We start from the raw sequence: 23,101 nt of genomic DNA, 5'->3' as shown, positions 1-23,101 counted from the left end.
CTAACGATGAGGCAATAGACAGGATTCCCCAGGTCGATATCAACAGCGCCGTAGATGACCCAACGGTAGCAGCCAAAGTCACGAAAGCTGTCAGCCAGCTATCCAGTAGCAAAGCCCCAGGGGACAGATGCCATACCCACAGAGATCTACAAGGCTGCTGGTCCTGTACTCAGAGAAACTCACTGAGTTTCACCCTTGAGAAAAGGATGAGCTCCCTCAACCTATCCTCATAAGGCATGCTCCCCAATCCAGGCAACATCCTTGTAAATTTCCTCTGCACTCTTTCTAATGGCTTCCATATCCTTCCTGTAATGAGGCAACTAGCACTTAGCACAGTACTCCAAGTCAGGTCTGACCAGGATCTTATATAGCTGCAATATTATCCCTTGACTCCTAAACTCAATTCCTCAATTGAAGGCGGCCAGTACACCATATGCCTTGTTAACCACAGCTTCAACCTGTGCAGCTGCTTTGAGCATCCTATGAACTCGGACCCCAAAATCCTTCTGATCTTCCAGGAAGGGCAATCGGCAAGTATGCGACAACCACCAAGGAATCTCACTGCTCTCCATCACAGGAAAAACCCTCGCATGAGTCCTGCTAAATCATCTGGTCACTCATCTGGAGCTGGGCCTGCTTCCAGAGTTACAGTGCGGCTTCTGCAAAGGTCACGGGACTATTGACATGATTTTTGCTGCACGCCAACTTCAGAAGTGTCAGGAGCAAAATCGCAAGCTGTGCACAACCTTTGTTGACCTCACAAAAGCCTTCGACACTAAGCCAACAAGGCCTGCGGAGGATCATGTCAAAGTTCGGCTGCCCCCCAAATTCAGATGGTACGCCAGTTCCATGATGGCATGATGGCCAGAGTACTGGATGGCGGAGAATCCTCTGAGACAATGCCAGTCACCAATGGCGTCAAACATGGCTGTGTGCTCGCACCCACACTGTTCAACATGTTTACTGCCATTGATTGATGCCTTCCAGGACAGTGTTGCTGCATCAGCCTCAAATACAGAGTGGATGGGAAGCTCTTCAACCTGACGAGACTTTAAGCTATTTCCAAAGTGAAGGAGACTGTTCTGAGACTTTCTCCTTGCCGATGACTGCGTCCTATATGATGGCTCGGAGCCAGAGATGCAAGTCAGTACGGACGGATTTTCCACAGCGTGTGACAACTTTGGACTCACCATCAACATTAAAAAGACCAAAGTCATGCACCAGCCTGCTCTTCATGCACCGTACACAGAACCCATCATCACAAAGGGCAGAAACTACAGGCAATGAATCAGTTCACTTACCTTGGCACTACCCTGTCCCAAGCAGTGACTATTGATACAGAAGTTAACTGCAGAATAGCAAAGGCAAGTTCTGCTTTCAGTAGACTGTGCTCCACTGTATGGGTACGTCGAGGAATCAGCACAAAACTGAACATCTACAGTGCCGCGGTGCTCACTACCTTCCTGTACGCCCATGAAATGTGGACTGAGTATCGAAGGCATGCAAGACAACTCAATCATTTCCAAATGACTTGTCTTTGCAGAATGGCAAGACAAAGTACCAGACACTGAAGTTCTCTCTACAGCAAGTCTACCATCAGTCCACAGACTGCTGATGAGAGCGCAGATCCGGTGGGCTGGTCATGTCATCCGTATGGCAGACGAGTGCATACCCAAGCAGCTCCTTTTTGGGGAACTCTGCTGGAAGATGCTCATATGGAGGGCAGAAGAAATATTTCAAAGACACACTCAAGGCCTCCGTGAAGTCACTTAACATAGACACGACCACTTGGGAAATGCTGGCACAAGACTGCCCTACCTGGCGCTGCCTCATTCGCAAAGGCTATCAAGCTTACGAAGCAAGGTGTACTGCTGAAGCACAACTTAAGTGCGAGCTGCGCAAGTCCAGAGCCACCAGCGTAACAAGTACAGTGCCTACACAAGTTTGTCCAATATGTGCCAGGACATTCCATGCCCAAACTGGCCTGATCAGTCATCTTCGGACACACCACATTCAGCCTCAAAATGACTAATGGTGTCGAGGTCCTCATCGATGATGATGGGCGAACAACACCCCGAGACCATGAGTTTTTATTTCCCACAAAAACCTTTGATGTGGCAACTTATTAAGTGCCTTCTGGAAATTTAAATACAGTACATCCGTCAGTTCCCCTTTATCTACAAAGGAAATACTTCTTCAAAGAACTCCAATAAATTGGTTAAACTTATATTCTCCATTTAATTACCTTGAATGTATTACTCTCCTTATTCCCCCCCCCAGGTGATGCACAAACTCCAGAGTTTAGTCGCTAGAGCCCTTCCCTTAGAAACATGCGTATTAGTTCCTTTAACTAAGTAGCAATCATATGCCAAAAGCTGAACCATGGATGTCTAATTCCCAACACTAAGATTTAGAATTGCTCTATTTGTTAAATTTCCTGTGGGTGGCAGTAAAATTTTGTAGCCATTATTTTCTGTTTACAGTAAGTACTCAACAAAAAGTCCTCACAGAAGGGAATTCATTGTCAAATGAACAAATTCCCACTTTAACTAAATACTCACATGTACCAGTTAAGAGGATCTTTGAATTTCCCTTATGGACAGAGCTATAGGAAATGCTGGAAATACTCAGTATTTTAGTTAACGTTCAATACCTTTCAGCCACAAGGTTCGTGACTGGATTTTTTTTTCAGAATCCGTTGTGTTTTAGTGACCAATGTAGGTGGTGCATACCACGATGTCTGTGGTGGCAGATGTTCTGTTCAAAGGAACTGGCTTACTTCATTGATGTGTATCTGCATGACAAGTTTTGTGTATAAATCACATTAGACACAGCTGCCTGAGTTTAACAGTATTTTGCTCAGAAATAGGGAAAGATATCTGCTATCAACGTAGGCCAAAAGTAGACAATGCAGTTGCTTCATGTCAGTTAACTATTGGTACATTTCTTTGAGAATAATCAACATAATACAAAAAAAAAGCTGGATTGGTAGCATCCGTGGAGTCAACATTCTTCCAGTTTGCATTAGGCATCACTGGAGCATTACAGAAGACCAAGGAGGGCCACGGCCCGAAAGCAAGATGCTGAGTTGAAAGGGCAAGTGACTAAGAAGGTTGGCGGTCTTCTGTGTTCTGCAAAGTGGTCGTCCAGTCTGCACTTAGTCTCCCCAAAGTGAGACGGCCACATTAAGAACAGTGAGTAGAACAGACCAAATTGAAGGTGCAAGTGAAATGCTGCTTAACATGAAAGTAGCAAGTCCCTTGATGGTGAGGAGGTAAAGGGGCAGCAAATGCATCTTCTGCAACTGCATAGGAAAGTGCTGTGGGAGGGGGTTGAAGGGTTTGGGAAAATGGAGTTGATCAGGGTGTAACAAACAAAAAATTGATGCTCAGTAATGGAGTCATGCCCACATGGAGATAGGAGGAAGTGTTTGATTTGGAGCTGAGCCTTTGCAAGGTAAAGATCAATACACCAGACAACAACAGCACCACCCTTGTCAACAGGTTTGATTAAGGCACAGTTAGACTAGAGATAATGGAGTGCAGCAAGTTCAGAAGGAGACAGGTTGGAGAGGAGAGAGAAACTGAGGCGACTGAGGTTATGCCAACAATTCTCAATAAGATCAGCAGCAGGTAGCAGGCTAGAGGAAGATTGAAAGGATCCATTGAGTAGGGAATGGACTCCTGTGCAAAGAAGTGAGCACGGAGATGAATGTGACTAAAAGTAGTTATGTAAAAGGTTTAAATACAAGACTTTAGAAACAGAATTCTGTATTTGAAAAGAAAGCAAAAAAAAATATTGAATCAAGGACAACTTTATTGCTGCCAGAAGCACCTCAGCAGTACAACCGCACTTTTTCAAAGAATGCAGTACCTTATTCAGACTACAGAGAGAGAGCACTGTGCCCAGAGTCAGATGATTTAAGAAACAGGTAGGGAAAAAATAACGATTACTTTTTTTCCACATTCAGAATCAGTTAAAGCATAGTGGAGCTAAAATAGGTTTAATTTTAAATAACTGCCCATTTAGAATTTTTGATCTTATGTGAATTCCTGGTAATAAAACCCACTCTGATGTGAACTGAAGTTTGTTTTGTATAAAAGTTTAAAACTCAGGTTTATGTAAACTAAACTGATGCAGATTTATGGCAAGTTCATGGTTTCCCAAAAATGGCACAACTCAATTAAAGGAAAATAAATAGGCATCTTCTAGATGGTGATGCACCACTTCACTTAACTGATTAGAGTATTAATTTACAAAATGCTCAGAATTCACATAAAATCAATCCTTAAAAAAATACATTTCCTGGAGACCCAAAAGATCTTCCAAATTAAAGGAAATAAAACTCAAAAGTGCTGTTTCCATTATAAAACAAATTTACAGAGCTATTCAGCCATGTTAAAAACCTCTCATTCATAACCAAAACCTTCCAGCAATTTCAGCTTTTGGGCAGTTAAGGGAAGCTTGGCCACTCAAGAAAATTTGCTTACTTAACAATTTTTGCTTCACATCACATCTCCTGAAGAGTTACAAAAATACCACCTCCCCCTCCAAAAATCCTCTTCAGCAAAGGTCAGTGTATGTAAGACAACATGCACAAACATATTTAAGCACAAGGAACTACAGGATGAAATTGGACGGTAAGTAAACAACAACTAGGCTGTAAAATTTGAATAGGTCACAGCGAATTGTGGGCTGGGAACAGGGAGAACAGACGGCACAAGAACAGAAAAGATTTAGAGATAGATGCAATTATACTGACAACACGAGAGAAAACTTTAAAATTGCTACAACTTTTTTTGTTCAAGTTTTTGGGTCTTTTAAATTTTTTTAGTATATTCTTTTTCATACTTTTTGAGTGCTTGAATAAATGGTTAGACTAAAATTAGCAGCATGAAAATGTTTGGCTCACTTCATTTCAGCCTGGTAAGGTATGCCCTTCAACACTGTCTTCTTCCATCTAAAAGTAGCACAAGTCTTAAACTTTTGCCACTTTGGCCAGTTAGATGACTGTAACTGGCTGAAGTGGAGGACATGGAGAGATACTGCTCTCTTTAATCTGTAGATTTGTGCCACAGCTAGAGGTTACAGTATCCATCCCCACAATTTCTTGACTGCCGTCCTCATTGTACAAACGCTTTATGCCATCATAGAAGTCATCCACTTCCATCTCTTCTACTTTACGTTTTGCCGAGGCCTGCTTGAAGCTGTAGGAAACAGGCAGGCGTCGGCAGGGTGCTGCTGTACTGCCAATTCTCTTGGTGGCGTCCTTGACAACCAACGCTGGCTCTGTGGTAGGAGAGGAATATAATCTATGTGCTCCCCTAGCACATAGCACCATGGTTTGCTTGCAGGGGTTGTAGATGTACACCGCATTGGGTGGTAGAGAAGCCTGAAATGTGGATAGGTGTCCAGCCACAAGCTCACGACAACGAATTAGCTGTAAGCTATCGATCTGAAAAAGTTATTTGAATATCAATGTTAAAAAAGCCAAGAGGCCCATAATTAATTGGTACATTACTGTCACATAAAAATCAATCCACAATAATTTTAGATATTTGAAACCTTAAACATTGCTTTCCGCCCTCTCAAAAGGAGTTCCATTTCCAGGCAGTTGCAGCAATGAACACACCTTAAAACTCTTAATCCCAGTACATTTAATATTCTAATAAAGTGCATCTAGCTTTAGCAGACATTTTAGGATTTTATCCAAAATTGTTTGGCGATTACACTTAACTGTAATGGTCCTGTGTGCTGAAGCAATTGAATAGTTCTGTACTGAACTAGTTGCAGTCAATAGTAAATTCTACGTTCCCTTTCTTGCATTCCACAGGGAGGATAAGAACAAGGAAATCAGAGCAGGGGAAGGCCAGTTGACCCTTCAAGCCTGCATTGTCATTCTATAAGATCACGGCTGATTTTCCACTTTCCTGCATTATCGCCATATCTCTAAGTATCCAAAAACATATCAACCAGTCTTGAATATACACAACAACCAAGAATTCACAGCTTAGTGAGAATTCGAAAGATTCATGATCTCTTAAGTGAAGAAATTAATTCATACCTGCGCCCTTTTCAGCAGATCAATAGTGAGAGCTAGCCAATCAGGAATTGATGTTTCCAGCTTGAGACTGATGATCGCCAGTGCAAGTGTAGAGCCCTTGAACTGCAGAAGCTGGTGACAGGCCACACACTGTTGTAGCTGCCTGATAAGGAGTGCAATATGTTGGGATGGGGTCATCTTAGGCGGGTTGCTGAGTAACTGGGGACAGCTGGATATCACCATTGCATGAAACTAAACAAACATTTAAAAAGATCACAGTGACAAAGAAAACATTGTTACAAGATACTCAAGCAAGAAATAAACTTGAAAATGCACAGATTTCAAGTATCATAGATCCTCCACTTGCCAGAGAGACATATTTTCCCCTCATCGCAGGGCACTGATGCTGTTAGATTTTTGTGCTACCCGTCTTTAGATTAGCTGATTCAATACCAATTAAAACTAGGCCTTTCACGTTCTGCACGACTTAGCTACTATCAGTTCTACAAGCTCTCCTGTGGTCAAAATGCACCAGGAAGAATGGCAGAGAAAATAAACACATAAGATAAACATTCTATAAATAACATCTGTAGGAATACTGAGAGGGAAGCGGGTGGAACAGACTTTGGAAAGCCAGGTCATTCCCTTGCCTGCTGTGCTCTCTTTCAGCTGCTTGGCATAGTAAGTTAAGGGAACAGAAATGAGCCCCACAACGCAACCGCGCCCCCCCCACAACCAACAATGAAATTCAAGTATTAATACATAAATATTTCCAAGTTTTATGGATAGGCACCTAAACCCAACAGAAGACAGTATTTAAATCCTGGTGCTTAACTCATCACGGAAATAGGATCCTTACCATCAGTTGTAATTTACAGGATCTAGAAGTAGTACACACGATCATCCTAAACACTGGTGCCCCACCAGGCTCAGCCCCCTTATAGTCCTTATACACCCATGACTGCGGCCAAATTCCCCTCCACAAATTTCCCGACGACACCACCGTAGTGGGTCAGATCTCAAACAATGATGAGACAGCGTACAGGAATGAGAGACAACCTGATGAACTGGTGACAATAATCACTCCCTTGATGTCAACAAATCGAAGGAGATTGTCATTGACTTCAGGAAACCTAAAGGAGAACATGCCCTTGTCTACATCAATGGGGACCAAGTAGAAATGGTAGAGAGCTTCAAGTGTTTTTCAGGTGTCCAGCTCAACAACCACCTGTCCTGGTCCCCCCAGGCCGATACTATAGTTAAAAAAGCCCACCAACGCCTCTACTTTCTCAGATGACTGAAGAAATTTGGCATGTCAGCTATGACTCTCACCATGTATCTGGTTGTATCACAGCTTGGTATGGCTCCTGCTCTGCCCTAGACCGCAAGAAACTACAAAAGGTTGTGAACATAGCCCAATCCATCACACAAACCAGCTTTCCATCCATTGACTCTGTCTACACTTCCTGCTGTCTCGGCAAAACAGCCAGCATAATTAAGGACCTCATCATGCACCCTAAACATTCTCTCTTCCACCTTCTTCCATCAGGAAAAAGATTCAAAAATCTGATGTCACGTACCAACCAACTGAAGAACAGCTTCTCCCTGCTGCTATCAGACTCCTGAATGGACCTACCTTGCATTAAGTTGATCTTCCTCTACACCCTAGCTATGACTGTAACACTACATTCCGCATTCTCTCGTTTCCTTCTCTAAGTGCGGTATGCTTTGCCTGTACAGCACGCAAGGAACAATATTTTTCACTGTATACTAATACATGTGACAATAATAAATCAAAATCAAAACATTTTGCCCAATCACTCCAACAATGCAATTGTTACTTTAATGTGCAACCACAGAGGGGTTGAAGTAAGTAATTCCCATGTAGGTAAGGGGAATCTAGATAAATACATGAAGGAGAAGGGAGGTAGATGATGATAGATTTAGGGCATGATTTTTGACACCCTCTGCGATGTGTTTTGCAGTGGCTGAGGCAGCCCACCTTTGGCCAGCGGTGGCATCTTATGGTCCTGCTGCTGTCAACAGGATTTCCCATTATTTGCACTCTCCACCGACAGGACTGCAAAATCCCATCAGCAGGAAAGGCCAGAAAATCTCATCCTTGGGAGTGGAAAGTCAGAGGAAGGTTCACGTGGTACCTAAACACCAGCATAAACTGGCTGGGCTGAGTGGCCTGTTTGTGTCATATATCCATGTAATGTTAAGCAGAAACTAGTCCTTTTAATACATGGAAGCAAGGACGGGGTGGAACAAATGTCTCTTGTACTATTCCTTTATGGTGCAGTATGAACCATTATTGTGCATTTAGGTAAACAGTTACTGAGGTAATGCCTCAGTGGTAATTTTAATGTTGATGAATGTTTCATCCCTCAGTCTATAGTTTAGAAGTTGTGTTGTTGGCAGGAAAGTTGGCACTTGCAGCTTAATATACCATTTTGCAGCAGCACAAGACTATGACCAAATTACCTGTGGACAATGCAGCAATTTTCTAAGATACTTATTTTGAAATAAGTGTACATGGTAGACATATGAAAACAAACTTGTAGCACGTTAGATCATGCAGCAGCACAGCATGGCTTCATTCTAGATTACTTTCCAAGTTGTGAAGTCACTTTTAGTGGAGAAAGTATATTTCTATGACAACAACAGGCATACGCACACTAAACCAGTTTACACACACTATGGGTACAGCTGAAGTTTGTCCAACCTCCTCCTCAATGTGGGGAATGGTGTTCTTGTAGATAAATTGCCTAAACAGTCACAAAGTATTTGTATGAAATTGATGGAGTTTTGGAATAATTACTCAAATGCATTTACCCAAAGTCTTACATACTTACAATATGAAGGAAATCCAAAGGTGTTGCTGTGTGCAGATCCCAGTTCAGTTTATCCAATACAATCCTCTCCATTCTCAGAATATCTGCAGATGAACAACCACAACTGCTGTTCTTTACCAAATCCTTTAGAGGTGGAATGATCTGTAGAAGAGAAGTACAAGAGAATGATTTTATAAATACCAAGTATGCATCAAACCAGAATAAACAGATGCAGATGAAAATAATACAACATTTGTATCTTCCAATTCCTGCAAAGCATTAGAAATCCACTTCACTGCTCAGTATAAGCCTGTAGGATTTTTCTACGCATCTTGAGGCATCTCTGAAGGTCAATTTCACATTTTTAAGCTGTCACAATGGTACAGGTTTTTGGTCTAGTCACAAATGTAAAAACAATACTGAATACTTTGTTATACTGCAAAGTTAAGGTAACGATAATTAAAATTTGGACAGCACAGTAGCACAGTGGTTAGCACCGCAGCTTCATAGCTCCACGGACCTGGGTTTGATTCCCAGCTTGGGTCACTGTGTGTGGAGTCTGCACATTCTCCTCATGTCTGCGTGGGTTTCCTCCAGGTGCTCTGGTTTCCTCCCACAGTCCAAAGATGTGTGGGTGAGGTTGATTGGCCATGCTAAAATTCCCCCTTAGTGTCCTACGATGCTTAGGTTAGAGGGATTAGTGGGTAAAATATGTAGGGATATGGGGTAGGGCCTGGGTGGGATTGTGGTTGGTGCAGATTCGATGGGCCAAATGGCCTCTTTCTGTACTGTAGGGTTTCTATGATTTCTGTGATCAATGAAAACAAACATTACACAGCATCATTATGAAACAACATAAACAACGACAACATAAGCATCAATGGCCTTTAGTTTTAATGTTACAAAAGACATTTTCTAGGAGCGATACTCTTAGAAGAGATTCAGGGTTAGATTTGTAAGCTGTACCTTCAAGCCTGGCTTCAGAGCATTAGCTACAGATCAAGGTAGAATAATCCGTCTTCAAAAGCTTGCTTAAATCATTTTCATTTAACTGTTTACACAGAACAGTCTTTAGGTACTAAAATGCATGGATTTCAATTTGATCTGCCATAAAATAGTAAGATATGACCTGCTGCATTGCAAATAGTAAATTCCCAATCTCAGCTGCACAGTCAATAAAAAAACACAAGGCTTCTGAATGCATACAACATTTTTTTGAATGGTTTGGGAACAATAGAAGGGACAGCAGGGTAAAAAGAAATAAAATAAATTTTGCCAATTTAAAAATAATAAGTAGTTTACCAACCTCATCTTCTTCATTGGTTTTAGCTGCCAGGAAGAAACAACTGATGGCTATGCACCACAGATACTTTGGACGTGCCTTGAAAATCAAGGGTAAAATTAATTCTTCAAAACTCTAAAGAGTACTTATTTCAAATTCTTAATTCTAAGGAATTAAACAGTACACCAGTCATGTATTTTTCTCTGTGGTTGAAGTCACAAATTACATTTTGTATGTTCAAAGCCAAGAACTAACAAACTACACTGTGGTTACGTGAGCTGTGTCAGGAATCTAATTTACATTTTCAATTGCTCACTACAGTGCAGTCAACAGATCATCCAGAACACCAAGTAAAACTAGAAATAAAACCAGGGTGGTTCACGACAATTAACATATATGGCAATGGCTGAAGTTTTATGCTTTAATACCCTATGTTTACATAAATGCCACTGCCCATGTAACATTTAGAAAAATTCAACAAAGGCATTTAAAAAGTTCTGCAACAGCACATCGTTACCACATAGGAGCTATAGCACAGCCAGGCCATTTGGGCCACATGCACTGTACCAGTATTTATGTTCTACATAAGCTCCTCTTCATCTAACATAATTAGCATAAGCTTTTCTTCCTTTCTCCTTCATAGTTCCCCATAATACATCTATGGGGGTTGGTTTAGCTTAGTTGGCTGGTTAGCAACGCCAACAGCACAGGTTCAATTTCCGTACTGGCTGAGGTTATTCATGAAGGCCCACCCTCTCAACCTTGCTCCTCACCCAGAGGTGTGGTGATCCTCAGGTTAAATCACCACCAGTCAGTGCCTATGGTCAGCTGGGCCTACGACAACTTAAAAAGGTAAGTTTATAAAGAGCTAAAATAAAAAGCACAACCACTAACTTTAAAAAGAGATGGCAATATAAACACATCCATGTTTGGACATACTATGGGCTGCCACCTCGGTTTCTCCACTAAGTTGCAATTTTATTAAGATGGACTTCGTTGAAGATTTGCTGGGTTTGTATGTATAGTTCTGAAGAGGGACTCGTATTATGAAAGGTTCCCAGTGGAAAACTGGGACAAGATTATTTCTGTTGGTTATCTCATTGGGTTTGTAACGATTAGGGGTGTCCCTGCTGGATGGTGACAAATTGGGGAATCTCACCTGGGGATGGTCGTAACAGCATGAACTAAAGCTGAACACTAATTATTGAAAACAAAATCTAATCATTTTCCTTCTAGAAATAAACAGAAAGCAAGAAAAAGCTTTCATAATGATATACAAGGTCCTTACCTTTACCAGAGCTAAAAACCTGTCCAAAATAGTGATGGCAAGAGAGAGGGTTTCTGGATAAAAGTGAAATTTGCTGTTCAAGTCAGCCAGCCATTGAATCACCTCATCCCGCTGTGCTGGAGAGACATCTGTATCCTGCAGAAGCAAACAGAAACCAGTTAAGAGGATTTCCATACAGATGCTGGTTTACAAAATGTATTTGTAACTAAAAGGAATTTAATTAGACTAGGATTGATAAGACATTTCACACATTATGACATCAAATATACAAGCAGTACTGGGACATGGCATAATTTTCTCCAACACCCAAATGAATCCACTTCCCTCAAAATAATAAATTTCTTCAGAATGGCAAACAGATGCTCTGGAATATAACTTACACTGCTGTTTATTTTGTCCACCATGAGTTCATTGAGTCATAAGCTTCAAGTCCCACTGCACGGGTTGGACACAATAATTAAGGTTGAAGCTTCAGTGCAGTACTGAGGGAATGCTTCACTGTTGGAGATGTCAATTCTTCAGAGGAGATATTGAACTAAGGGCCCCACCTACCAGCTCAAATAGTTGTAAAAGATCCCACAATATTATTTCAAACAGCAAGGAGTTACCCTAATGTTCTGGCCAATATCTCTCTAAATGCACACAAAAAATGTTCATCTTGTCATTATGACATTGCCATTTGACAGTTTGTCTTGTGCAAATTAGCTGTCATGTTTCTGCATTACAACATTGAAAATACCAACTGTAAAGCCTTTGCGATATCCAGTTGTTGTGCAAAGCACTATATAAATGCAAGTCTTTCTTTTCTGTCACAAATTATTAAGAGTAGTTGACAATATAATTCAGTGCATTGAGAATTCCCAGTTACGTATGCCATGCTCACCGCACATCAGGCAAATTACATTTCCTATCGCGGTATTACAAAGGCACTTTTTTTTAAATACATTTATCAAATGTGGGCATCGCTGGCTGGGTCAGCATTTATTGCCTGTCCCCAATTGCCCCTTGAACTGAATGGCTTGCTAGGCTATTTCAGAAAGTCAGTTAATAATCAACTACATTATAACTTCAGTGCAGTGACTATTCCAGGCACTTATAATCTAAAAGGCTTTCCTGATTTCAGGTAATACCAGGTCCTCAAGCAAGTTCAAATCAACTGCACATACCTCATTAAAAGTGAGACTGATTTAGTATGAATGCAATAGCTAACAATTAGGGGAGGCAGTGCTAAACAAGATTAAAGATGTTGATTACTTAACTCAAGTTTTACCATTCACTGTATATATCACATTAAAACACTTGTGCTTCTCATAAGCAATGGGTATAACCATAGTTTACAGAGCAGTAGCGGCCTCTTTGTTGGAACAAGCAAAAGCTAATCCCATCAACCTGATCTCTCACCATAACCACACATCTTACTGTCCAAATATTTATCTATTTCCACTTGACACAATGACAATTGTCACAATCATTTTGTGGCAAAGTATTTAATGTTAAACAATCCTGTGCAAAGTTTCTCACAAACCTTAACCTCAATCTCAGTGGTAATCTGAAATCAATCTTGTTATTTACTGCCCAACAGAAATAAGAAATTCCCTGCTTTATCAAAGTTTTTTTCACAATTTTAAAAACATCCATTTTGCTCTCTGAACTCCAGCAGAAATAAGTCACCAAGTCCCTTCTAGGTGATTATCCCTCAAATTCTGGTGGAACAATGCTATATATGCCCTACAGTTTTAATACAATTTCTGTAACAAAACACCCAAACTGCATTCTATATTTAATAAATATAACCTATACATTACAATTATACCAAAATAATCTTTGATCTTGCACCCTGTATTTATTAAACCCAGTTGCTATTCTTTTTAAAGGCTTATCTACCTACACGGTTAAGGTGATTCTCTCATCCCACTGCGCTAATCTTTTTTAGTTCAGCGGGCCAAGAATTTAAGCAGCGCCTAGTTAGCGCAATCTGCTGGGCATCCGGCTCTGAGCGCATCCTCCAGCACTGTCAGTTCAGCATTAGGTATTCAAGGAATCATTTAAACATAATTAAAGGGTCCGGGACTGAAATTTTTGGGCGCACTAGCATCTCACCCCTGCCAGGAATATTTTACTCCAGCAGGGATTAGTAGTGACTCAACCCCACTGGAGTAAAGGGGGCGGGGGGGAGCAATCAGGGGGCCCCCCAGAAAGTCAGGTAGCGTGGGTGCCCCCCCCCCCCAAAACATTTGCCCCTTTGTACTGCAAGCCTGCCCCAACACTGCCCAAGGGGCAAAGTGCCTATGCTCAGGAGTATCTTGGCACTGTCCAGTAGGTGTAGGGCAGCGCCAAGGGGACAGGTATCCCACTGCCACTCTGCTATCAGAATCAATGGGGAAGGGAGGGATGCAATTGGAGCTGGCCATTGGGGAGGACGGGGGTTGAGATTGGGCCGAGGCGGGTATGGGTTCCGGTGATCGGGAGGCCAACAGATGGGCCACTGTGAATGTGCCAATCTGGGTACTGGCAGATGGGTGCATGTGCAGTAGCCCACTCAGCACTGTGCTGCCAGCCTCCCAGGCAGGAGTAGGCCCCACCCACCGACTTCTTATGCTATTCACACCGAGGCTCTCAGCAGTGCACAGAGTATGGGAGATTCTTCTGAACTCCACTATCTAATTCATTGGCTTTGATTTTTGGATAGTCTTTAGAGTCATAGTCAGACAGCACAGAAAAGGCTCTTTGGCTCATTGAGTCTGCACCAACAATAAATACCACTAAAGGCACGCTAATCCCATTTTTCCACACTTGTCCCATATCTTTAAGTGTTATGATGTTTCAAGTGCTCATCCAAATTTTTTTTTTGAAGGTTGTAAGGTTTCTCCTACCTTCCCAGGGAGTGCATTTCAGATTTTTACCAACTTCGGTGAATCTTTTTTCTCAAATCTCCCGCACCTTGTGCTAAAACTATGATCCCTCAACCAAGGGGAACAGCTGCTTCTACTCACCCAGGTCAGACCCCTCAATCTTATGAGCCTCAATCAATCTTCCCTTTCCGAAGTATTCTTTTCCCCCACCAATTCCAATGTCCTTTACCCCGGTAGCAGGGAGGTAGCATACTGCTAGGGACACTGGATCGTATCTTCAAAAAAGGCTATGCTTCAGATTATGAAGCCATTCTTGAAGGATATCTGCTTCTTAGCCATATTATACAGAATCACTGTTACTATCAAATATTTGTCCACCACAAATGGGATGAGCATGTGTCAAGTGGAGGGATGAGACCTGAACCCAAGCCACTGCAAATGGATCTACTTACAGTTTAACTATAGCAGCTTTAGGAGTTAAACATGCAGGACTGAAATTATGGTGTTTGAACAAGATTTTGTGCCTAAAGATTTTGCCAGCAAATCAAATTCAACATTTCCAAGATGGAACATAGGAAATAGCAGTAGGCCATTTGGCCCCTTCAGTCTGCTCTTCAATTCAATTAGATCATGGTTGATCTTTTATCTCAGCACCATTTTCATACAACATCCCTTGATTATTTTAACATCTACAAATCTATCAATCTCAGTCTTGAACATACTCAATGACTGAGCCTCCCCAGTATTCTGGGGCGGAAAGGTTTCACAGGACTCAGGGAAGCCTAGTAAATAAAGGAAGGTGGGAGCAGCCAGATTCAGCACTTGGGGAAAAGTGCTTTCCTCAGTAGCCCAGCATTAGCAGCTGCAAACTGCATCCCCCTCCCCTACCTACCACTTTCTCAAGCACCACAAACATTCCTACAGTCTTCCCAGCAGCCCCTGAACTGTTTCCTTATATCACAACCCTTTCCACCTGTCAGCCTTCAATATTACCAGGAAATTGAGTTAAAACATTTTAATCAGCTTCTACCATTAAACTCATCGCAATCTTCTTTCCTTGCTGTCAGGCACGCCCAAAGATATATCTAAATATCAAAGTCAAAGTATCAATAAGCAATTCCAGTAACTCAGGCAGTACCAAAGAGGTAAAACAAGCAAGAGAAGATTTACCAAGCTTTTGGAAGAGGACAAATGCTCACCTCATGGCTCTTAATTTTCAAATTGAATAAAAAACACAATTAATTTTGGCATTACATTTACATTAAGAAACAGAATTTTTGGGACAATATTTACTACTACAAAACAAGATATTAAACACCACTGGCTAATTATGTACGTCCTGTGGCCAAGATCAATAGGTAGTCCAGGCTAGGTTCCCAACATGAGCACACAAGATTTTCGTATATACCGTTTTTCCATTTAATCTGCCACAGCCTCATGCCTTTAAATGTAGCTAAATACCACAAGGCACTTTATAAAGAATGAAGATTAACTGAACACAGTACAAGTATGGGAGGAAGGCGGGGGAAACGATCACTAGTGTAACTGGAGAGGCGAGTTTTAAAGCGGCATTTGAAAGTGAAAGTACATGACCTTCAATTCTCCAGTTACCTACAGGTGAAGTTTAGATTATATAGAGTAAATTTGGAAAGCAAAAGACCATTTAAGTTTTCTTTTAAAACAGTCATTCAAATGTCCAAAAGAAAATACAATATTTCTAGTTGAGCAAAAATGACAGATTTTATGCTGCACTAAATTATTTCCATCCACTAAGTGAGTTTTCAAATATTGCCAAGTTATTGTCCAATAAGATATAACGCGGGTTGATGGGTTTTTGATAGGAGAGGGGATTAAGGGTTATGGGGAGAGGGTGGGAAAGTGGAACTGATCAGCCATGATCTTATTGAATGGCGGGGCAGGCTCGAAGGGCTGGATGGCCTACTCCTGCTCCTATTTCTTCTTATTCTTATGGTTACAACATAGGAGGCCATTCAGCCAACTGAGTTCATGCTGGTTTTCTGCAAAAGCAATCCAGGTATGTACATCTCCCATCTTTTCCCAGTCACCTTGTAATATATTTTTCCTTGAAGTATTTATTGACTTCCTTGTTGAAGGTTTCCACTATCCTTCATTCCAGATTATAACCACTCTCTGTTTCAAACTGTTTTCTTCATGCCAGCATTGGTTCTGTTTGCCAGCTACCTTAAATTTGTCCCCTCGAGTTCTCTACCCAACTGTCAATGGGAATAATTTCTCTCCATCGACACTGTTTAGACTCTTCATGATTGAGTACCTGTATTAAATCTCCTCTCAAACCTCTTTGCTTTGAGGACTACCCCAGGCACAGAAACATTTTTTAAAATCTTTTCTGCACCTATCCAAGGCCTTCAGATTGTCCCTAAATAGCGGTGGCCAGAAATGACCCCAATATTTTACAAAGGGTTCTTTATAACTTTCATGCTTTCAGTATGCATTTTTAATCTACCCTATTAACTTTGATGATTTATGCACACAGATTTCTCTCTGTTCCGATACCTCTTTACAATTGTACCCTGTAACATACACTGCTTCTCCTCTTCCCATTAAAACATGTCATTTTGCACTGTGTTAAGTTTAAACTGCCATGTCTCCCATTATAGTATCTTGTCTAGGTCCTCTTGAAATCTATCACCTTGAAGTATATTTCCATCCCTAATCACCCATTCCTTCAAGTAAGGCATAAATGCACATCAAAAAAGGAGACTGCATTGAAAATGCTAATATTCATTACAATAAACAATCCACTGGCCATTTCATAAGAACATAAGAAATAGGAGCAGGAGTAGGCCATCTAGCCTGCGCCACCATTCAATAAGATCACGGCTGATCTGAAGTGTATCAGTTCCACTTGCCCGCTTTCTCCCCATAACCCTGAATTCCCCCATCAGAAACCTATCTACCCATGACTTAAATATATTCAGCTAGGTAGCCTCCAGCACTTAACGGGCATAGGATTCCAGAGATTCACCACCTTTTGAGTGAAGAAGTTCCTCCTCAACTCTGATCTAAGCTGTCCCCCCCCCCCCCACCTTATCTTGAGGCTGTGTCCTCTAGTCCTGCTATCCTTTCTAAACGGGAAGAATCTCTCTACCTCTACCCTATCCATCCCCTCCATTATCTTATACGTCTCTATAAGATCCCCCCTCAGCCTTCTAAACCGCAACGAGTACAGACCCAGTCTATTCAGTCTCTCTTCACAGGCTAACCCCCTCATCTCCGGTATCAGCGTAGTGAACCTTCTCTGCACTCCCTCCAAGGCCAATATATCCTTCTGCAAGTGCGGCGACCAAAACTGCACACAGTACTCCAGCTGCGGCCTCACCAGTACCTTGTACAGTTGCAGCAAGACCTCCCTACTTTTATATTCTATCCCCCTCGCTATAAAGGCCAACATTCCATTCGCCTTCTTGATCACCTGCTGCACCTGCAGACTGGGTTTTTGCGACTCGTGCATAAGGACCCCCAGGTCCCTCTGCACCGTAGCATGCTGCAGCTTTTCGCTTTTTAAATAATAATCCCTCCTACTATTATTTCTGCCAAAGTGGATAACCATCTGCCAGGTCCTCACCCACTCGCTCAGCCTATTCAGATCTCTCTGCAGACTTTCCACACCCTCCACGCAATTTGCTTTTCCACTCATCTTCGTGTCATCAGCAAATTTCGTCACCCTACACTCAGCCCCCTCCTCCAGATCATCTATATAAATGGTAAACAGTTGAGGCCCCAGCACCTGCGGCACTCCACTAGTCATCAACTGCCAACCAGAACAGCACCCATTGATAACAACTCTCTGCTTCCTATTAGACAACCAATCCTCTATCCATGCTAACACCTTACCCCCAACTCCGTGCACCCTAACCTTCTGTAGCAACCTTTTGTGAGGCACCTTATCAAACACCTTTTGGAAATCTAAAAACACCACTTCCACCGGTTCCCACACTAGTCACATCCTCATAGAAATCCAATAAATTCGTCAAACACGACTTCCCCTTAACAAATCCGTGCTGCGTCTGCTCGATCGAACCATTCTTTTCTAGGTGCCTCGCTATTTCTTCTTTGATGACTGATTCTAGCATTTTTCCAACTACAGACATTAAACTAACCAGCCTATAATTCCCTGCCTTTTGTCTGCTTATCAACCTATTGTCAGCCTATCAACACTAATCTAAGGAGGGAAAGTGGAGTACTAACAAGTATATGAGATTATTAAATCATTTTTCTGCGATCTTTTCATCTCAGTACTTAAAATCCCAAATTATACTTTTTGGAATAAAATAGTTAACCAGTTTCCATTGAAACTTCAACTTAATCACCAGACTGAATCCAAAACAATATCAGCTGAAAATCTATATACAACTCCTACTGCTACTCAGGAATGTGATTTAGTCTGTGATTGAAGTCAATTACAAAATTCTGAATTCAAAGATCACAACTCTAAGCTGCACGAAAAAAGAAGCTGCTATTAATTTACATTTCTGATCTTTAAGAAAGGTTTCAAAAGATCATCCAACAATATACTGCCCTTGGAACCAACCTGAACATTGTAAAATATCTTATCCCTTGAAAGTTTCACTTCGGCAGAAATGATAGACCAGAGTTTGCATTTAAGCAAAAGATTACTTGAGCGTAATTTATAAGGTTTAAAAAAAAAACACAGGAAACTATTTTGTGTCCAGCCAGATCGCAAGATGCAGTGTTCAATCTGGGGATAGAGCATCACTGTAGGATCCTTGTCACATGAAAGGCAAAGCTCCTGTTACACAAAATAGAGGAGCACAGGCAATGCTCATGGAATATAATTTGTGGCCAGATAAACCACCTCATTACAGCAGCTCACAATAATCCCATCAACTGTTGGGTGAAATCTGAGGCGAGGCAAAACTTTAGAGAGTTGAAACCAAGATTAGGTTGAAACCAAGATTAAGCCCAACATATAGGTAAAGCATGTCAAAAATAAATGTAAATGAGGAAGCCATTCAATCTAACTCATCTGTCCAAAAGTACCCCATAGTCGCAACACAACAATTACCATTATCCATTTTACACTTCTCTAAGAGTTCTCTTCACCTCCCAATTCTTAAAAGCACCTGCTTTAGTTTACACAATGCAGGGATGTGCTGGAATGGGTGGTGGGAGGGGGTTGGAGTGGAGGATTATAAATGTCAGATTTGCAGGCAAAGATAAAGGCAAAATATTGCAGATGCTGGATTCTGAAGTAAAAATAGAAAATGTTGGAAAATCTCAACAGGTCTGACACCATCTTTGGACAGAGAGTAAGTCGACATATTGAGTAAGAATTAGTTCAGCAGAGCAGATTCCCCCTCCCCCTTCATAAATCAGTAATACCACCCAGAGGGAGCACTGAAGTTAATATGGGTATGGTGTCAAGGATTTGCCTAGCAGCAATGGTGACAAGAATTTAAAAAGACCTGAAAGCTAGAAATCTGTGCAGCAACTGTAACAGCCAGCATTTCCAGGGACAGGAAAGCCTCTAGAAGTGATCAGGGCATTTCAAGGGCTCCAGGAATATATGATGTGGAGATGCCAGTGTTGGACTGGGGTAAAGACAGTAAGAAGTTTCACAACACCAGGTTGAAGTCCAACAGGTTTATTTGGTAGCAAAAGCCACTAGCTTTCGGGCCTCTGACCCTTTGTCAGGTGAGTGGAGAGTTCTAATCACAAACAGGGGATGTAAAGACACGCAGTTTACGGAATACTGATTAGGATGTGAGTTTTTACAGCTAATCAAATCTTAAAGGTGCAGACAATGTGAGCGGAGATAGCATTAAGCATAGGTTAAAGAGATGTGTATTGTCTCCAGACTGGACAGTAAATGAGACGTTGCAAGCCCAGGCAAGTCGTGGAGATTACAAATAGTGGGTTCATGTCACACTGACCATATAACAGCCTTGGTTCAAATATGAACAAGAGCCGAATATGAAATCGAAGCAGCATTTGCCCAAGTGTGGCATCAAGGAGCCCTAGCAAAACTGGAATCAATGGGAACCCAGGGGCAAACTCTCTGCTGGTTGGAGTCATACCTGGCACAAAGGAAGATGGCTGTTGCAATTGGAAGTCAATAATCTCAGCTCTGGCACATCACTGCAGGAGTACCTCAAGGTAGTGTTCTTGGCCCAACCATCTTCAGCTGCTTCATCAATGACCTTCCTTCCATCGTAAGGTCAGATGTGGGGATTTTCACTGATGACTGCACAATGTTCAGCCCCATTCAGGACTTCTCAGATACTGAAGCAGTTCATGTCCAGATCTTGCTGCATTTGGACAATATCCATGCTTGGGTTGACAAGTAGCAAATAGCATTCATGCCACGCAATGCCTATCTCCAACAGGAGAGGATCTAACCATCATCCCATGACATTCAATGGTATTATCATTGCTGGATCCCCCAGCATCAACATCCTGTAGACCACCACTGACCAGAAATTGAACTGGACTAGCCACATAAATACTGCGGCTTACAGAGCAGGTCAAAGGCTAGGAATCCTGCAGCATTAACTCACCTTTTCTGGCTACCAACTACTGCCTCGCAGCACCAAGGACCCAGGTTCAATTCCGGCCTCAGTCACTGTCTGTGTGAAGTTTGCAGGTTCTACTTGTGTCTGGGTGCTCTGGTTTCCTCCCAATGATGTGAGGGTTAGGTTGATTGACTATGCTAAATTGCAGATAAATGTCAATGAGATTAGGTGGATAAATATGTGGGGTACAGGGATAGGACAGGACTTGGGTGGGATTGTTGTCGCTGCAGGCTCAATAGGCCAAATGGCCTCCTTCTGCACTGTACATTCTATGATTCTATGACCCTGACTCTCCCCAAAACTTCATCACCAAAAGGCCCAATCAGGAGTGTAACTGAATACTGTCCACTTACCTGGACGAGTGCATCTCCAACAACACTCAACCAGGTCAATACCACCCAAGACAAAGCAGCCTGCTTGATTGTTACCCCTTCACAAATATTTAATTCCTCTACCACTGACAAACAATGGTAGCCGCATGTACCATCTACAAGATGCACTGCAGGAACTCGCCAAGGTTCCTTAGGCAGCACCTTCCAAACCCCCAACAATTACCATCTAGAAGGACAAATACCCGGAATGTCACCACCAGGTTAGTCGAGTTCAATTTCTGGTCAGTGGTAGTCTGCAGCATATTGATAGTGGGGGATTCAGCCATCGTAATGCCACTGAATGTCATGGGTGATGGTTAGATCCTCTCCTTAACTGTCACTAGGTCAAATTCCTGAAACTCCCTCTCCAGCAGCAAGGTGGGCATCACCACCTTCTGAAGGGCAACAAGAGATGGGCAATAAGTACTAGGAAAGAAGTGAATGTGAATTCCCAAAATGTTAGGTGCAGCCTGTGAATTAGTCAGATTGTTGAGAGATGGAAACTTGCAGTGTCCCAGCTATATTGAAAATGAAATGAGTCTAACACTTAAACGCTTTAAAGTGTCAATGCAACTGGAATACTATCATTACTAGAGCATTATGGCACATCACCACCCCTAGAAAACAATATTCTTTGGCATTCTTAATTTTAAAACAACCTTGAAATATATTGCAGAGTAGGTAAACATATCCCCTCATGAAATTATGAAAAGCTATTTTTGGAAAATAGTTTTACACGGAGAACTCAGCTGGTTTTTGCTAATAGTCAAGCAGGATTTATACTAGCAATTAACTGCTTATGATATTTAAAGAACACACCCACATTCATTCTTGCTTTATCCTACCAAATACACTTTTGTTTTTAAAAACACGCATTCCCAAGAGCTTCATATTACATAAAGCTAATTCAACAACGTAATAGTTACCGGATTGGTTAGGTATTTTGGCACATACACCTTCCACATCTGTTCTTCCCTAGAGACTGCTTTCTCCAAAAGGACGGACAGCCTCTGGCTCTCCAAGGGTCCTGAAAACTTCATGATACCCCTTGGATTTGCCAACCTCCCAAATGGATACAGCTACCTGCAAATTAAGAGCAAAAGTTAAATCAATATAAAAATGACTACACACGTTTTGAACTGATGTGCACTGAACTTGCATTTATAGATCACTTCCTACAACCATAAGACTCCCTGAATGCTTTACAGCCAAAAAAGCACTTTTGAAGCATAGTCACTATTGTACTGTAGGAAATGAAGCAATGTGCACACAGTAAGCTCCTGCTAAACAAAGGTGACAATTACCAAATAATCTGTTATTGCAATATTGATGGAGAGATAAACATCAGTCTGAACACTGGGGATAACTCACCTGCTCTTCTTTGAAATAATGCCAGAATGCTTTAAGTTCTCCTGAAAGAGGAGATGGGACCTTGACTTAACCTCTCATCTGAAAGATGGCACCACCAAGAAAAACATTTTTATATTTGACTTAATTTATTTAGTGTCACGAGTAGGCTTCAGTATTGTTCTGGAGCAGCCACCTTGCTGACTATGTTCAAGTCCTGGAATGAGGAACCCAGACCCTTCTGCATTAGAGGCAAGAACATAAGAAATAGGAGCAGGAGTAGGCCATCTAGCCCTTCGAGCCTGCCCCACCATTCAATAAGATCATGGCTGATCTGTCGTGGCTCAGTTCCACATTCCCGCCCTCTCCCCATAACCCTTAATCCCCTCTCTTATCAAAAACCCATCAACCCGCGTCTTAAAAATATTTAGCGAGGTAGCCTCCACCACTTCAACGGGCAGAGAATTCCAGAGATTCACCACCCTTTGAGTGAAGAAATTCTTCCT

The 23,101-nt window shown here is 41.8% G+C and overlaps 1 protein-coding gene across 1 annotated transcript in view; it reads right to left on the bottom strand.

Moving 5' to 3' along the window:
• Positions 1–3,798: 3,798 nt before the first annotated feature.
• Positions 3,799–23,101, bottom strand: part of ccni (cyclin I) — a 37,888-nt gene continuing 18,585 nt past the window's right edge. Inside the window, exons 2-7 of the mRNA XM_080190571.1 lie at positions 22,175–22,331; positions 11,451–11,585; positions 10,187–10,261; positions 8,902–9,042; positions 6,065–6,295; positions 3,799–5,455 (exon numbers count right to left, since the gene is read on the bottom strand). Coding sequence (XP_080046697.1) covers positions 5,003–5,455; positions 6,065–6,295; positions 8,902–9,042; positions 10,187–10,261; positions 11,451–11,585; positions 22,175–22,288 — 1,149 coding nt within the window. The 5' untranslated portion in view covers positions 22,289–22,331 and the 3' untranslated portion in view covers positions 3,799–5,002. The remainder of the gene's footprint in view (positions 5,456–6,064; positions 6,296–8,901; positions 9,043–10,186; positions 10,262–11,450; positions 11,586–22,174; positions 22,332–23,101) is intronic.

This window comes from Carcharhinus amblyrhynchos, chromosome 1 (assembly GCF_965287045.1).
Source record: "Carcharhinus amblyrhynchos chromosome 1, sCarAmb.v2.hapA, whole genome shotgun sequence".
In the NCBI taxonomy this organism is placed as follows: Eukaryota; Metazoa; Chordata; class Chondrichthyes; order Carcharhiniformes; family Carcharhinidae; genus Carcharhinus; species Carcharhinus amblyrhynchos.
This window is presented reverse-complemented; position numbering and strand designations above follow the sequence as displayed.